This window comes from Nyctibius grandis, chromosome 4, assembly GCF_013368605.1.
Source record: "Nyctibius grandis isolate bNycGra1 chromosome 4, bNycGra1.pri, whole genome shotgun sequence".
In the NCBI taxonomy this organism is placed as follows: domain Eukaryota; kingdom Metazoa; phylum Chordata; class Aves; order Nyctibiiformes; family Nyctibiidae; genus Nyctibius; species Nyctibius grandis.
This window is the reverse complement of record NC_090661.1, coordinates 3,049,283-3,064,377: the sequence shown is the minus strand read 5'-3', so window position 1 is coordinate 3,064,377 and position 15,095 is coordinate 3,049,283. Positions and strand designations below refer to the sequence as shown.

The window sequence follows — 15,095 nt, the reverse complement described above, 5'->3', positions numbered from 1 at the left end:
CTGTGTTCAGGAGAACAAGGAATTCAGCTTTGAAATAAATCATTTGCCCTGCTTGTTACGGCACAGATGAACAATGTCAGGTCTGCTGTTTCTTCTATTACGAGTTATTCCCCTTTGTATCTTACACGTGGCTTCCAGCCATTTCCTAAATGGTTTTTTGTATTCTCACTTCATTTAAGGATTAACTTAAGACAACGACAAGGCTTTTTCAGCTTTTGTCAACCTTCCTAGAAATAATGATTTCTTAACCAAGAGCAGGGAGAGGTCTACCTTTCATATCTTTTTCTCTTGTTTTTCTCTTGCAAGCTACACGCCATGTAATCTTACTTTCAGCAGCTAGATTGTAAATGGCGTTTTATTTAATAACTGCCAGCATTAATTAATGGTAATTTGATAAAAGCTATGTAAATACCTCCATACAAAGGAACAAAGCATTCGGGCAAACGGAAAAAGGCAAAAAGAAAACTCAAGTGACTAAGAGTATTCTCTGGCACAACATAGGGACAAATCTTTTGTTGGTAGCTAAGAATAGTCAAAAGCCTGCACATGAAGACCTTGATGGCAGCTGGGGACACGTTGGATCAAGCCTCAGGTGAAGATAAACACACTCCTGTGAGATGCTTGAGCTCAGAGGAGTGACCCACAGGGATCAGTCAAGAAGCACAACCTCTATATAACGTCTGACTCCAGTTAGAGCAGGCAATGTGAACTGTGGTGTTCGTGCTCATAAACGTTCGTATGAGGGTGTGCGTGGCAAGAGTCCATTTTCACTGTTATCCCCGCTGTCGCTGCTGCCGTCTCTGCAGGAGTTTCCGTACACACCACTGTGGTGTGGGTGCTGCTGTATGCACAAAGCCAAGCCTCATCTGGGACTTGGCACTTGTGTCTTTGGGACAGACAGAAAACCGTGTTATGCCAATATCAAACAGGAGGTTAATATAATTACTTACAGCAGCATTAGCATTACTCCAATCTAAGTGCTGCTCAGTAGTAGCTATCTGAAGCTGATGTGTCTTGCTCTGTTCTTAACAACAGGTTTTTCTTTTTTTCTAGAAGGGGATGCAGAAATTGGCCACTTCAGTTGAGCTTCAGTTGTATAATTGAGAAATTGCTATTGAAGTCAGGAGAATTAGGTGTTCTCTCTGGAAGACATAAGTATTGTACATGACGATTAATAACATCGATGGAGGAGATTTTACTAAAGTACACAGCCTTTATAGTTGAGAGGAGAATTAGTGGTATTTAGAATCTCTGAATATGCATACTGATTGTACTGGATCCCCTAAACTTCTAATTCCAAGGGCTGCAGAAAGCATTCCTTAGTTTTTAAACCCCTCACATGCTCCTTGACCGTAAGTTTTATAAAGGAGATTCCTGTGTAAGGGAAAGGTAAATTTGGCCAGGCTAAACAGACATGCTGTCGATGGCAAGCCAAGAAGGGACGTGAGGCCTCGTTGTGTTTTTATTAATTGTTATTTGTTATTATTTATTTATTATTATTCATTGTTAAAAAATGTTAACTAAGATGCTCCGACAAGGACTTATGTGTCCTTAACACATACATCTCAATGCCAGCATATCCTAGCAGCACTAGAATGACAATTTCAGACAGGAACCCTGAAACTGTCTTTCTTTAAAGGAAAAGTGAATCCAGCGGTAGGGACAACCTGCACTCTCGGTTTATGGATTTGCAGGGAATTTTGCTCAAAGTCATGGTGTTTCTTCAAAAGCTAAGGATGAGCCCACTTGCAGGTCTCTTGGCTGATATGTTGACAGGCATGTGCTATCTTTCGTGTATTTGATAGTTGAACATCAGACTAGAGTACACTTTATGGTGCAGGTATACCACTGAAGGGTGAGGACAGACAATACAGAAGCAAGCAGGGAAGGAATTTACTTAAAAAGACACTATGATAATTTTGCAAAAGAGGAGAAGCACCACTTACTGTATTTCCATTATTTTTCTTAAAATTTGTTTCAAGTTGACTTGAGCACTGTTCCCAAAGGTCTTGTTTTTTTCTTCTAGCAAAAGCAGAGCTGCTTTTTCTAACGTATTGTCTGTTTTCCCTGAAGGTTTTCTTTGACTCAGATTGCTTTTAAATGTCACTCTGCTGCTTGAGGCTACTAGTAGGTGGTCTGAGCTGAATGTTTACTATTATATGGCTTATACCTATACTTATTTTCCATGTCAGATGCTGACCTAGTAACCACCTTCTTCTCAAAATGCTGAAGGTGAAATTTAGTTTTAAATGACTTGGTTGCCTAGGCAGAATTTCTATTAATCGGAACAGGAAAATAACATTGGGAAATGAACTTTCTTTGATAGCAGTTTAATACACCATATATATTGGCAGACAATTTCATCTGAGCTTTAGGATCACCTTGAAACTGGGGATGTTTTTTGGCAAAACACATTGCTGCCATTGTGAGTTCCCATGGTTTTTAGAATTTTTATCTGTTGCAGTTTTCTTTATGACTTCATTTTGAGGCTGTGTTGTTTTTTAGTCACCATCTCAGCCAATTCATTTTAGCAAATGAATATTTTTAGTAAATACTGTGAAGACAGTGGGGAGCTCTAAAATGGCGAAAATAAACATTTAACTCATGCACATAAACCAGTGATTCACTGAAAGCATTATTTACATTTTTATTTGCCTATAAGCTGAAGCTGGTTGCACAGAAAAGTCGTTTTACCTTGTTTACACACATACAATTTGGGACTAATACCTTACCAACGTTATTATCTTTACATACACAGGTTAATATTTCAACTCAGCATGTATCTGAATAATAAAGATAGTGATTGCTGCATAGAGTTTCATGCAGGCAATGTGTGTGTAATGAAAGGTATGCTATCACTTGAAATCTAGTCAGTTAAGGATTATAAATAGGTGTAAGTGCTATATGAGATCTCTTTATTTTTAAAATGCTTTTATCTACTTTACTACAGTGTGAAGGACTAATAATAGAGGATCCCGAGTACATAGAAATCATGGTCCAGTTTGCTTAGCGCCTACTCCAAAGCCACTTGAAACAGTAGGAGCCTTTGCATAGCAGACAAAGTGAAAAGAAACTTATTTTTTTTCCTTCAAATGCTGATGTACAGGAACAGAAGTGTTACTTCACATGCAAATCCTTTTTACTCTAGCCAGTCTGTTTATAGCTCATTGCATATATTATTAAAATAACAATCTTTTATTATTTTTTTTTCTCTCTTAACAGGTCTCAAAACATTCTAAAAGCTGAAGCCTCAATTTTGAAATGATCCACATAGAAACCAACTCCCATTCTCTTTTGGGGTCTTGCAAAATCAAAAGGTGAAGGGGTAAATGTGTACAGAGCTCACTCTGGGATCAGTCTATGTGTATACAAGGTGTTTTGGAATAAAAATAACATAATTCTTTTTTTTTTGGTAATTGATTTTTTACATCTCTTGAGACATTGCCATGGCTTTGAAGCTGTAGGCTTCAGTCTTGTAAATATAGTAATTTAATTCCAGACCAGTTAAAATTAACATGACAGACAAACCCTGGGTGGCTAAATCCAAAGCAATGAAGCCAATAACAGCACTGCTTATTTCTGTGGACATTAACATTCATTTTTCTTGCTTTCCTACAAACAAGCTGTGCTGTTTCTCACACGCATCCAGCATCCCAGCCCAGATTCATCTCACGCAGGTTTAGACACCTTGACTGTGGCTCCCACGGCAGGAGTCCGGCTGCCCTAGGCTCCCTCTGTAGTCAATGAGAAGAGACAAGCATCTTGAGCAGGTGATTCATGGACCACACCAAAGATCTGAATCACTCCCATGGAGTGGCTCTCTTGCTCCACTGATTACAGAGGCAACCCAGGGTAAATGGGTTCATGGTGTAGGTGGTCAGCCAGGTGGAATGTATCCAAACCTGTTCTAGTTAGTCAGGAGCTGTGTTATCACAGCTGGTTCTGAATTCTTGACTCCAGACTGCTGCTTCTTCCAATATAATTCACAACTATGTCACATGAATCTGGCCTTTCCTAAAAGTATTCTTTTTAAAAAAAATGTGTAGCTAAATAATGCGCAACCCTATTGCCCTGAAATTATAACTGAATGTACTTTTAGGTAGATATCTTTCATTATAGTCTCAAAAAAACCATTTGAAGATGTGCTGAAATCAGTGCATTCACTCAGTGTAGACTACGTTTGCATTAGATATTAGGGGCATATTTCATTCCAGATTGAAATAAATGATACTTTGCTTTAGAAATTCTTTCTAGCTCAAGGGGATTTCTGCCACTATAAATCCATACAAAAAAGACAACAGCTGCAATAATTCTGAACTGCAAATGGCACAACTGAAGCTGAAACTAAGCTGAAAACCTTTTTGAGTTCAGTGGGTTTGTACTTGAGTGGGCATATGTGTTTTTGGTTGCAGGAACAGCAGCTATATTGGAAAATATTTATGGTCTTGACATAGGTATGGTTCCCATTAAAATAAATAGTGTAAGTTCATCTGGACTCTTAATTTTCTCTATGTCTCCAGTTTCCTGTGTGTTTTCTAGAGACTTTTCTTCCTGTTTAGATACAGTAAGTCCAACTCAAAACCCTCTGAAATTTCAGAGCAGCCAATTCTGATTTGATTTACACCTGCCTAAATCCGACATAGACCCATGTAGACCCATATTATATAAATACAATGTGGATGTAAAGAACTGTGTCAAGGCATGGTTTCTAGAAGCCATGGCTTCTGTTGCCGAAGGGCTGACACATTTACTAGTGCACTTATCTTTACACATGGGCATAACCATTAATTACCTCCGTCCTCTTCTCTATAGGCCACCTTCCAGCCTCTTCCCCTCTTGTTCCTTCTCCCTCAGGCAAAGAGTCTCTTCTGTCTAGCAACCTCTGGAGACATTTGTTACGGCAACAGAATAGTTCAGGTCACGTCTATCTACTGACAAAAGAATAATCAGCGCTGTTGGCAAAAATCCTGTTCTTTCATGTGTTCATTTTGGTATGAAATGCCTGAAATGTCTTCAAAATGCATTTTGCCAATAAGTCATTAGTCATCTATAAAGGACAAGGAGTAAATAAGGTACTATTGGCTCGACTCAGAAGGAAAAAAAGAAAGTGTAGGCAATATTGGACTATTTTCAGCCAGGTTTTGTGCCTAGTGAAGGGTGGCTTGGAGGCTCACAAAGGAAATTTCAGTACAAATGGACCACAAAGCACCCTGTGGGCAGAGAAAGCCGTGGATGCAACCCCGCGCTTTGCTCCTTCGCGTTCTGCTGAGGAGCTCTTCTCCATGGCGAGCGGGTGGCACCAGGTGTTTGTCCTCAGAGCTGTGCTGCCAGCACGGCCAGACCCTGACACCTCGCTACGCAAAACTCACGGGCAGGAAGAGTTTGCTGTTTTGCTGAGCTTGGATAAACATTAGGATCTAATTTATCATGTGACAGGAAAGGAAAGCTTTTTTTCCCCCCTCCTCCTTGTTTTTAACAGCTTTTGTTTGAATTTCATCATGTGGTTTTGAGGTGCAAAGAGATATTTAACCTGGGTCTCTGAACTGATTACTCTGCTGTCAGCTGATGTAGAACATGGCTCTTTCTGGACACGTCTGCAAGCGTTATGTCTCACTGAACAACATGGACAGGGAGCCAGACCTCTTGCTGAACTTATAAAAGAGATATCATACTCATTTAGTGTAAAAGATCTGAGCTGCTAGTGCTCTTGATGTTGTATGGTATATCTTGGTGTACGTTGGTATACCTTACATGCCCAGGAGGAAGCAAAAAGGAAACCATTTTTCTTCTACTACAAAGTAAATAGGAATGCTGAGAAATATTTTGGTATTTTGCAGTAAATACCTGGGAATTCTCCTAACTATTATTTCATGTGTATTATACGTAACACAGAACATTATGCAAAGATCTGATTATTCAGTCGTGTTTGTGGTATTTGAAGCCCTGACCCTATGCTGATCCGCTCTGGGCTACGGTGGACTGCCCACGGGGATAGCAACATGGCTTCAAAATCAGGCCTTTCAGATATTTTTGAGGCACCTCAGAAATTCTGCTGTATCCACAGTCTGGGCTTTGAGCGGAGCATTCACAAAGCGAGGTGCCTAACGAAGGTATTTGCAGTATGTCATGTGGGAGGCATATTCCTTAACTAGGATATTCTGGATTGAAGTTCCCTCTTGGATTAAGTCATCCTTTTGGGCATGAATAAATACCTAGCTCTCTATACATGAGGAGATAGTGCCTCCCTTTTATATGGCAGACATTTATATGCCATTGGAGCTCTGTTCCCACCTGAGGCTGAAACCCATTTCTCAAGAAAGTGCCTAACCGGTTACATTTCCATCTCTCCTCTGAAACTTGGGTATAGAGTGATACATGATTTGAAGGCAACAAAGATAAAGGTGACAACCCCTTGAGGCTGAGGAGGGTTTACAGCTAAAGCCTCTTAGGTGGGAAGTCCAACCACAGATGAGAGGAGCTGGGAAAGCTTAATGCGAGAGCCTGTGCCTTGTTAACAAAGTGGCTGAAGTGAAGATTAATATATGGAGTTCATTCATATGTATTCTCCATTTCAGAATAGTGTAGAAGGTTCTTTGTTTTCATAATGAGGCATGATTATAGTTGGTAGTTGGTACGACTGATTATTTTCGGGTTTAACCATTTAAGGACAACCCAAAACTTAGTTTCAAAAGAAAAAACAACCACATTCCAAGTCATCCCAAACTGAGAGAAAAGGTAATGTTATCTTTTAGGATCTATGTGAATACCGAGGTTCACTTACGAATTTTTTCTACATAACCAGGGTCTGGGATCAGTTAATCTGGATGTATTGCAGTGTCCAATTTTATAAAGATTATCAATTCTGAGCCTATTACGGTGTTTAACGTTTTGCCCTTACATTCACAAAGTCTCCATTTGACTCATATGTTAAACGAAAATCAAATCAGGCCAGATTCTTTCTAGTAACACTATTCGTTTTCATTTCTTATGTGTGATGAGTTGAAGTGAAATTGTGTTTCTTCATGCAGCTGTTAATTCCACTTTATTTTTCAGCCTTGCTTTTGTTTTGCTGGAACACATTATTTTGAAGCTGCTACTTTGACAGCTCCTTAGACTGAAGTCCTCTTCATCCACAGAAGTTGTACAGCAAAAGTAATGAAGATGAAAGGTGAGGATCTTGCCTTTCCTGGCATGCACTGTCCACCTGAATTCTGACCTGGAAAGACCCCCTTGACTTGCAACATTGGTTAGGCAGAGCCAGGTCAAACTGTTTCAGCACATTTGAACTCTGACTCCCAAAGGATGAGGACAAAATAATGAGCACTGTCCTATCAGCAAAGGTATCTCATGACTCCATTGCCCTCACCACCATAGCTGACGCACCTGAGAAACATTCACAGGGAACAAAAATTCAGACCTCAGCTTAGGAAGGGGCAAGGCACAATCTATAAGGTCTGCAGTGAAGACTTAGTGCTTGGCAGTGACCCGACCACAGGGAAAACCTCAGCATTGGGAACCAATTGCCTACGCTGGCTCTCATATTCAGATGTCTGCCGCTATGCTGGAACTGTTCGTTGCTTGTCTATTAATGGCAAGAAGATAATTCCCTTAAATTCTTGAAAATATTTTGAAATGTGTATTTTTTGTAATTTTTCAATTTCTTTTCCAAAAGTAGTTATGGTCCCAATCCTACAAATTGTTCCCTTCTGAATAAAATTCTGAAATAAATTTCTGAATTCGCTGAGGCAACTGCAGCATGGAAATTTTGGCTGGTTACTGTAAATTTTTTTAAAATAATGAGCAAGAGGAATTTCTTTGATTTTTTTTTTAAACGCTTTTCAGTTTTTAAAGTCTCACTTTACTAGACTGGTATCAATTTGACTTATTTATATTTTTATATTACCCTCCTGAATATTGCATCGTAGAGGAAGGAAAGAACTCTCTGAAATCCTAGTCTGAGAGGTAAGGAAATACCATCTCTCTTCTTCTACTAATACATTTTCATCCTATGTATTTGTGACCAAGCTTAGAAAACTGGGTTTGTTTTTCATGTACACATGAAGAGTTTAAATATTTTTACTAGTGATTTGCTTAACTTTTCAACAAGCTGGTCAAGCTGGCAGAGTATTTTTGTTTTCTTTAAAGAATCGGACAAAATCAGCACCTGAGGTGGATAAGGAATACATCAATGAATTGCATGCAAGTTACGGGAGACAATTTTGTTGATGCAGGTAAAGACAAAGAGACAGTTTGAGGCAATGAAATTTCTGTAGAAATATGCTTAGAAATAAAGAGCTGATTACGTTCAAGGTAATCTTCAGGACCTAGTTTTAAGCATTAAGTAACTGCCTTTGTTTGACCCCAGAAATATGTTGCTGTGCTTCATAAGCATGGCCCAGATTCTGCTGATAGTTCTACATTAATGCGAATTATGTGAAAGAAACCCTCAGTGGGGGATAAACCCTCAGTAGCAGGTTGGAGGAGAGGGCCAGGTGAATGATGCCTTTCTTCCTCCCCTCCCATGATCATTTTATGTAGTTTATGTTAAAATCGAAGCTTATAAGTTTCCAAATATATCAATATAAATATATCAAAGCCTATAAATAATAGCATTGAGCTATACTGAGACTATTTGACAGCACAGGTTAATTCATAACACTGAGAGGTTTCCTCAGGAAGAGCACAATTGATTTTTGGATTTTTTTTTGCTACACTATGAAAAGTCAGATCTCAGTATTTATACAATTACACTTCAATGGTGTATTACTCAGCATTAAACCTGTGCTAACCTGTATTTGGCAGAACTCGTGATTTGAATGTGCCTCGTAATATTTGGCTTTTTCCTTAAAGTTTCAGCTCCCAGAGCCATGTGATTACATCAGAAACTTTAAGAGGAAAAAAAAAAATCCAGACCTCATAGCTGTAGAGGAAAAGCTTAAAAATGTGACCTGAATTCACCCTGAAGGCTCAAATACCAAAGGGAAAGAGCACAACGTAGTAAATTGGTAATTGTAAAGATCTTTGTGTTTGAGGGAAGGAAGAGTGACTCATTAACGATCCTTTCTATGCAGTGCTAGGTGTCAATATGTTGTGTTTACAAATTAAGTGTCACATAATCCAGTCACAAAACTGCACAACCTTCAGTGGCAGGACTGCGTGCCTCTGTCTGCGTAACTGGTCCTGTGATGCTTCTCAGAGCTTTCCACTACAAAAGCAAGAATAGGATCCAAAATGCAAATGCTTTATTCATAGTGCTAACACAAATGGAAGAGAGAAAAGAGATTTTTCTAAACTTTGCCTACAGACTCCAACCTTACCCAGGTGCATGGGAAAAGTTTTAGGAACAGGATAATCCAGGAACAGAGTAAAAGCAAGTGGAAAATGTTTAAATGCTGTTTTGGAAACAGCTTACACAGGAAAAAAAAAAAAAGTTCTTTTGTCAGTGTAGCCAAAGCCTGTTTCTTGCAGAGAATAAGCTACACCAGCGAAGTCACCCCTTGCTGGAGCTGTGCTGAGGCCACGGTGGCATTGCTTCTTCACAGGGCGAGGCGGGAGAAGCCTTCGTCACCCACACCAAGCCCTTGGGCAGCACACGGACATCCTGTGAATTATGGCAGCAGGCAGCTCATTACACCGCTTCAACTGTTGTTCTCTGTGGCCCGCAGACCCACGCAGGCGTTGGCTCCTCCAGCCGCTCTACTCACCGCAGAGCTGTTCGTTACACCGTTTTATTGGTTAAAACCACCAGCTCACAGCTCTGCGAGCCGTAAGGCTTGAACACACGGCTTGCCACCCTTCAAATATTTTTGAATGTACGCTGCAAGGGTGCAGATGGAGGGCACAGGCGGCGGGCTGAGGCCAGGGGAGCAGGTCAAGGACGAGAGGGCAGGCCGAGGCGATGGCAGCGGGCTGAGGCGATGGCAGCAGGCCGAGGATTGGGGCAGGGCCCAGCTCCTGCTCAGTGGGCGATGCCCGCAGCACACTGTTGGCAGGAGCCGGCAGACCCGCCTGGTAGGGCCGTGCCGTGACACGCAGGCCCCGGGAAGGACTGCGATTGCGGGGTGACTCTGGCACACACAGCGGTGATGACTCCGGTTCTGCCCTGTTGCTCAGCCCTCAGCGCGCACGCCTCCTACCCTGGGGCTCTGCACCAGAGACGTGGCAGCCCTCCTTGCGGGCGGACACCCGTGGGCGGCGGGAGTATCGCTTGTCGGGGAAGGGAAAGGGCGCTCACCGGAGCTGCAGCCCGGCCTCCGCGGGGGAGCGGGTCTCGAACCCGCGGACCGGGGCGGTGGGGAAGGAGGGCAGGAGCGCCCGAGCCTTCCCGCGCGGTGCATTGTGGGCCCCCGCACTGATTTAGGCAGGAGCCGCAGAGGGCGCTGGGAGAAGCGGGAGGCGGCGGCGCTCGGTGCTGGCGCGGCGGGCGGCAGGTCGGGGGCAGACAGGTCGGGGGCCGGCGGCGGCGATCGGGGCTCTCCGAGCGCGTAGGGCCTTTGCCGCCCCCTGAGGCCGCGGCGGCACCGCTGGGCCCGGGTCGCCGCCGCCGCGGGACGCAGCGGCACCTACCCGGCCTCAGCCGGCCCGTCGCCGGCCACCACGGACTCGGAGGCGACGGCGGGCGGAGCCGGGCCCGGCCCGGAGGGACGCGAGTCCTCCCGCTGCGGGGGAGCTTGCCCCGCTGCTCGGTAGGGGCCGGAGGGAGGGCTCGCTCGGCCCTCGCGGCGCCGGGGCCTCCGGGGCCAGGCTCGCTCCTGAGGGGCTGCGCTGAGCCCGAGCCGGCCGTGCGCGGGCTGCCGGCGCCGCTGGGGCCTCCGGCGGGGAGGGAGGCCCGGCCCGGCGCTCCCCGTGAAGCGGGAGGAGCAGAAAAGCCCCATCTTCTCGGCCAGCATCTTTGTTTGTCGGGCCCTGCCGTGGGGAAGAGGAGCAGCGAGACCCGGGCGGCGAGCTACCGGTGCCCCCGACTCTCTTCGGGGCCTTCCCCGCCCCCGCCTGTGCTTCCCGGGCGCTGCCTCCGTTCTCGGCGGGTTTCTTTTACCCTTCTCGGCTGGATATCTCGGTTCCGGAGCATTCGTCGGTGGGACCGGCCGGGCCGAGCACGGGAGGAGGACTAGCGCAGAGGAAACAACAGGTCTCCCTTTTCCTCGCCTTCCAAAGCGATACCAGCGCCTTGCTCTTGGGATTATAAATGTTTGAACTAAGGCCCAGGGAACTGGAAGGAGAGCCTCCCGTTGGAATTAACAGAAGAGAAAAGAAGGGAGGCTTTTCTAAATCCATTACGAGAAAGCTCGTGCCGTTTTCCCATGCTGTCCATGCTCTCTTTAATAATGCGATTGTGACCTGAGTGGAATTTATGAGCGATGAACTATTGAAGCTTGTTGCACCACTGCATTAGACTTGCATTTTTTTTTTTTTCTCAGCACATGATTCCGCCGTCTCGGCTGTTGCAGGACCTATGGGCCAGTAATAGAGGGATGGGAAGCTGAGAGAGTTTATTTTCACATTCTTCTGTTCTGGGGACTTGGCTAGTTAGCTGAAGCTGCTGCTGCTGCTTTTTACAGGATCTGCTCTTTACTCGGCAGGTTTATTTGTTTTCATGTGCACGGGGTGTTTCAATTAAATAGACATTGGACTAGAGCTGAATGGATGTTTTGCAATCCGAAAGGTTTTTGGGGGTAACAAAAATCTACTAAAAACAGAGAAGAACTGGTACTGCAGGAAACCTGGGGCCCGTTTTCCAAGCCTTTTTATTTTATTGAGCAAGGTAAATAACATAGTGGTGTTGAAAATACAGGGCTTTTGGTAATCGTGCATGAAAATGTTACAGAGCACTGCAGGCTGTTCCAAGGCTTCCAAGGGATTGAGAGGTCCCACTGTAAGGCTCAGAATTCAGTTTAATTGTTCTTTAAAATGCTCGGATGAGAGTGTAAGATTTAAGGCTGAGAACAAACTTTGTTACTCAAGAGGCTGAGAGAACTGTTTTTTCTGATTTGCCTTAGGTTTGTGATGTTGAGAGAGGCTGTCTGAAGAACTTAAGAAGTCTTAGTCGTTCAGTGAGAGCGTGCAGTTACTATATTACTGTTTTTTTTTTTTCCCCGTGCTTTTTAAAAAACTTGATGCCTTAGCCACTTGTAAGGATCTGTTAGGGTCTCTTAAAAGTCTTTCCAATTTAACAGCAGAACAGTATTCCATTTGCATTGTTAATTGTATTCATACTCTGCCTTGAATTATTTTTGCTTACCTTTACTGTTGTTATCCACAGTGACAGCTGCTACCACTTCATAATGAATTTTTTGCTTTTTATCTTCCTTTACATGTGTATCTCCTGAATTGGACTATGTGGATTTACCACTAATTTACATGCATCACTTTTACCATAGACTTTCTACAGCAAGCATAAGCTCAAAGTACTGTTTTAGATAGTATCTTATATATGTTTCAAGTGCTGGAAGAAGCAGATAATGATTCTCAAAATTTGCAGCATAATCAGTTACTGGTTTAAGTGTATAATTTTTGGTGGCATGCTGCATGCTTATCTGTTGTTTTAAAGACCTCAGCAGCAGTTTACTCGTAACAAAAATATAAATCCATTAAAATGAGATCACAGTTTGAAACGTAGCTGTAAAAATCTGGTTTTGCAAGAAGTCACAAGATTCTCATTATGAAGTGATGCCTTGATTAAATTGATTGTATACCTTTTCTGCTGCAGTCTTAATGAAATAGTGGCAAACACTAAGGTGTTGGCAGCCTTTGCTGATGCTATCATTGGGAAAGCTAAATTGGTATGATGGGTAGTGTCCAAAGTTCCTTCGCTTATCCTGTTTAGATTTGTTTGACTTAAATTTATGGTCTTTGTTTTGTCTTATTTTGTTTCAAGATGATGTGTGAGGTGATGCCAACCATCAGTGAGGCAGAGATTCCCTCTGGGGGAAATGGAGGCCACGGTTCAGGTTCCCCGTTACAGTCAGATGCTGATTCCCATTTTGAGCAATTAATGGTATCTATGTTGGAAGAAAGGGATCGCCTTCTGGAAACACTAAGAGAAACTCAGGAGACGCTAGCATTGACCCAGGGCAAGCTACATGAAGTTGGTCATGAGAGAGATTCCTTGCAGAGACAGCTCAATACTGCACTTCCACAGGTATGGATGTTTTGAAAGGAACATTAACTTTTGATAAATTTTGTATTCTTTGTGGGGTTTTTTTTGTTGGCTTTTTGTATCTTTAATTTACTGAAGAGTCAGGTTATGTTAGGGGAAGATCAGTTGAGCTTAGTACTTTTCTGAAGCGGGGAACATCAGCCCTTTCTCTCCAGTATGCTTTCCCAGTTTCTGGCATTCCTTTGGCTTAGCTTGAGTGTGAAGCCTTATCTACATCCTTTTGTTTAACAGAACTTGGTGGACTTTCTTCTGTCACTAGTATTTTTTCAGTGTTGTTTCTCACTGCCTGATTCATTCATGTGCTTGAGAATTACATACAGGCCGTTCTGGGAAAGAAAACAGGCCACTCTGATACCGTTACAGACTGATTTAAAAACTTCAAAAATTTAAGACTGCTACCTTGTGAATACGTGCTGAGTTCTCCTGGCAGTGTAGAAGGCCGAGTGTGTTGTTTAAATCATTTATTTACTTTTGGAGAGTTTGGATTTGGTGGGTATTTTTTTTTTTTTTGGTCTTGTTAGGAGTTACTAATTATTGACTTCTGGAGGATGCAGTTTACCAACATACAGCCTGTAGTGCTAAATGTGTTACGTAGGGCAGTAGTGTGTAGTGAGGAAAGGTGATTGGTGTGTACAGAACTTCTCGAGTTTTATCTTGTTACAGTTAAAAAGAATACAACTGAACTCTGAACACGTTGAAAAGCATTTGGTTGTGGGCAAATCAGAGGCTGCTTTCAGGTGTCAGTTAACTGTTGATACTTACACTTTCTGGCATGGCTGTCCCAAGTGTGTCATGATGATGTTATACTTGCATACATTATTCCAAGAATACTTATTATTTTTACAAATGTTTACATATCCTTAAATGTTGTACTTACTGTTTATACCCTTTAAAACAGTAGCTTTAAACTCTTCTGTTTCCACTGGTCTCATTATAATGTAATCACTGTATGACTCTGGTATGGTAATTGCTACTGGCAGTTACTCAGGGATAGAAACTAAAAACTAATACATGTTAATCTAGGTGTGTTACAGCGGTGTGATGGAAGTCAGAAGGGAGAAGTTTCCAACCTTTGCTGCTCCCTGTGTTAAATCATGTGCTGCAGGCAAAAATCATTCTTTGGTTTTTCGTTGTAATAATTGTGGCTTCTCTTCAGCCGCTATTTCAGGTCTGCTATATTAATGGATGCCATTAACCAATTGTATGACCTGTAAACTGTTACACTTGAATTTGTGTCTGAGTAGAATGACCCAAGCTCTAAACTGTACTGTTCCTCTTTTCCCTTTTCAGTTCTCAGCTTTCCTTCCTAAATCTAGTAAGCTACTTACATTTCTTTCTAGACATTTCTGAAAGATTAATGCAGTTGAAAAAACATCTCCTGTTTTCAAGAATGTCGTAATTGTATGGTTTCATGTGAAATCTGTAGAAAAGCAAGTCTCATAGTTCAGTTGAGAGAAATTTTACTGCACTTTTGTACAAATGTACAGCAGTGTCTGGATTTTTGTAGATTGCTGTTGAAAAATACTGTTGTGGTGGTGTGAAAACGATGCCACTTTTGTCCCCAGTGGTGCTTAAGCTCAAATGATTGTGGAAGGTGACAACTGATGGTGCTCTCAAAAGTCTAAAGCATTTTATTATTCTTGCTACAATCAGAAATAGTTTCTGTATTTGACGAGTTTTTTGTTGTGGTTATAGTAAAGAGTCAGTTACTTCATAGGTGTAAATTTCTGATGAGGTGAAAAGATTTTTTTTTTTTTTTTAATTCTAATAAGTGTTCACTAGGAAACCTTTGTGGTGACTGTAATATTTGAAACTATTCAGACTTTTTTGTTAATTATTTCAAGCTGAGCATTCTTTTGAACTGCTGCCTCAAATGACCCATTGTTTAGCTGTGGATTTCAAGGAGGGGTCGAAGCAGGATAACTTTAAATTTACTGAA

General features: G+C 42.3%; 1 protein-coding gene across 4 annotated transcripts in view; it reads left to right on the top strand.

Moving 5' to 3' along the window:
* The first annotated feature begins 10,827 nt into the window (after nt 1-10,827).
* PPFIA1 (PTPRF interacting protein alpha 1) overlaps nt 10,828-15,095 on the top strand; it is a 62,011-nt gene continuing 57,743 nt past the window's right edge. For all 4 annotated transcript variants that reach the window (XM_068397662.1, XM_068397661.1, XM_068397660.1 and 1 more), the window contains exons 1-2: nt 10,828-11,761; nt 12,875-13,138. In XM_068397662.1, the coding sequence (XP_068253763.1) occupies nt 12,875-13,138 (264 nt within the window). In that variant the 5' untranslated portion in view covers nt 10,828-11,761. The remainder of the gene's footprint in view (nt 11,762-12,874; nt 13,139-15,095) is intronic.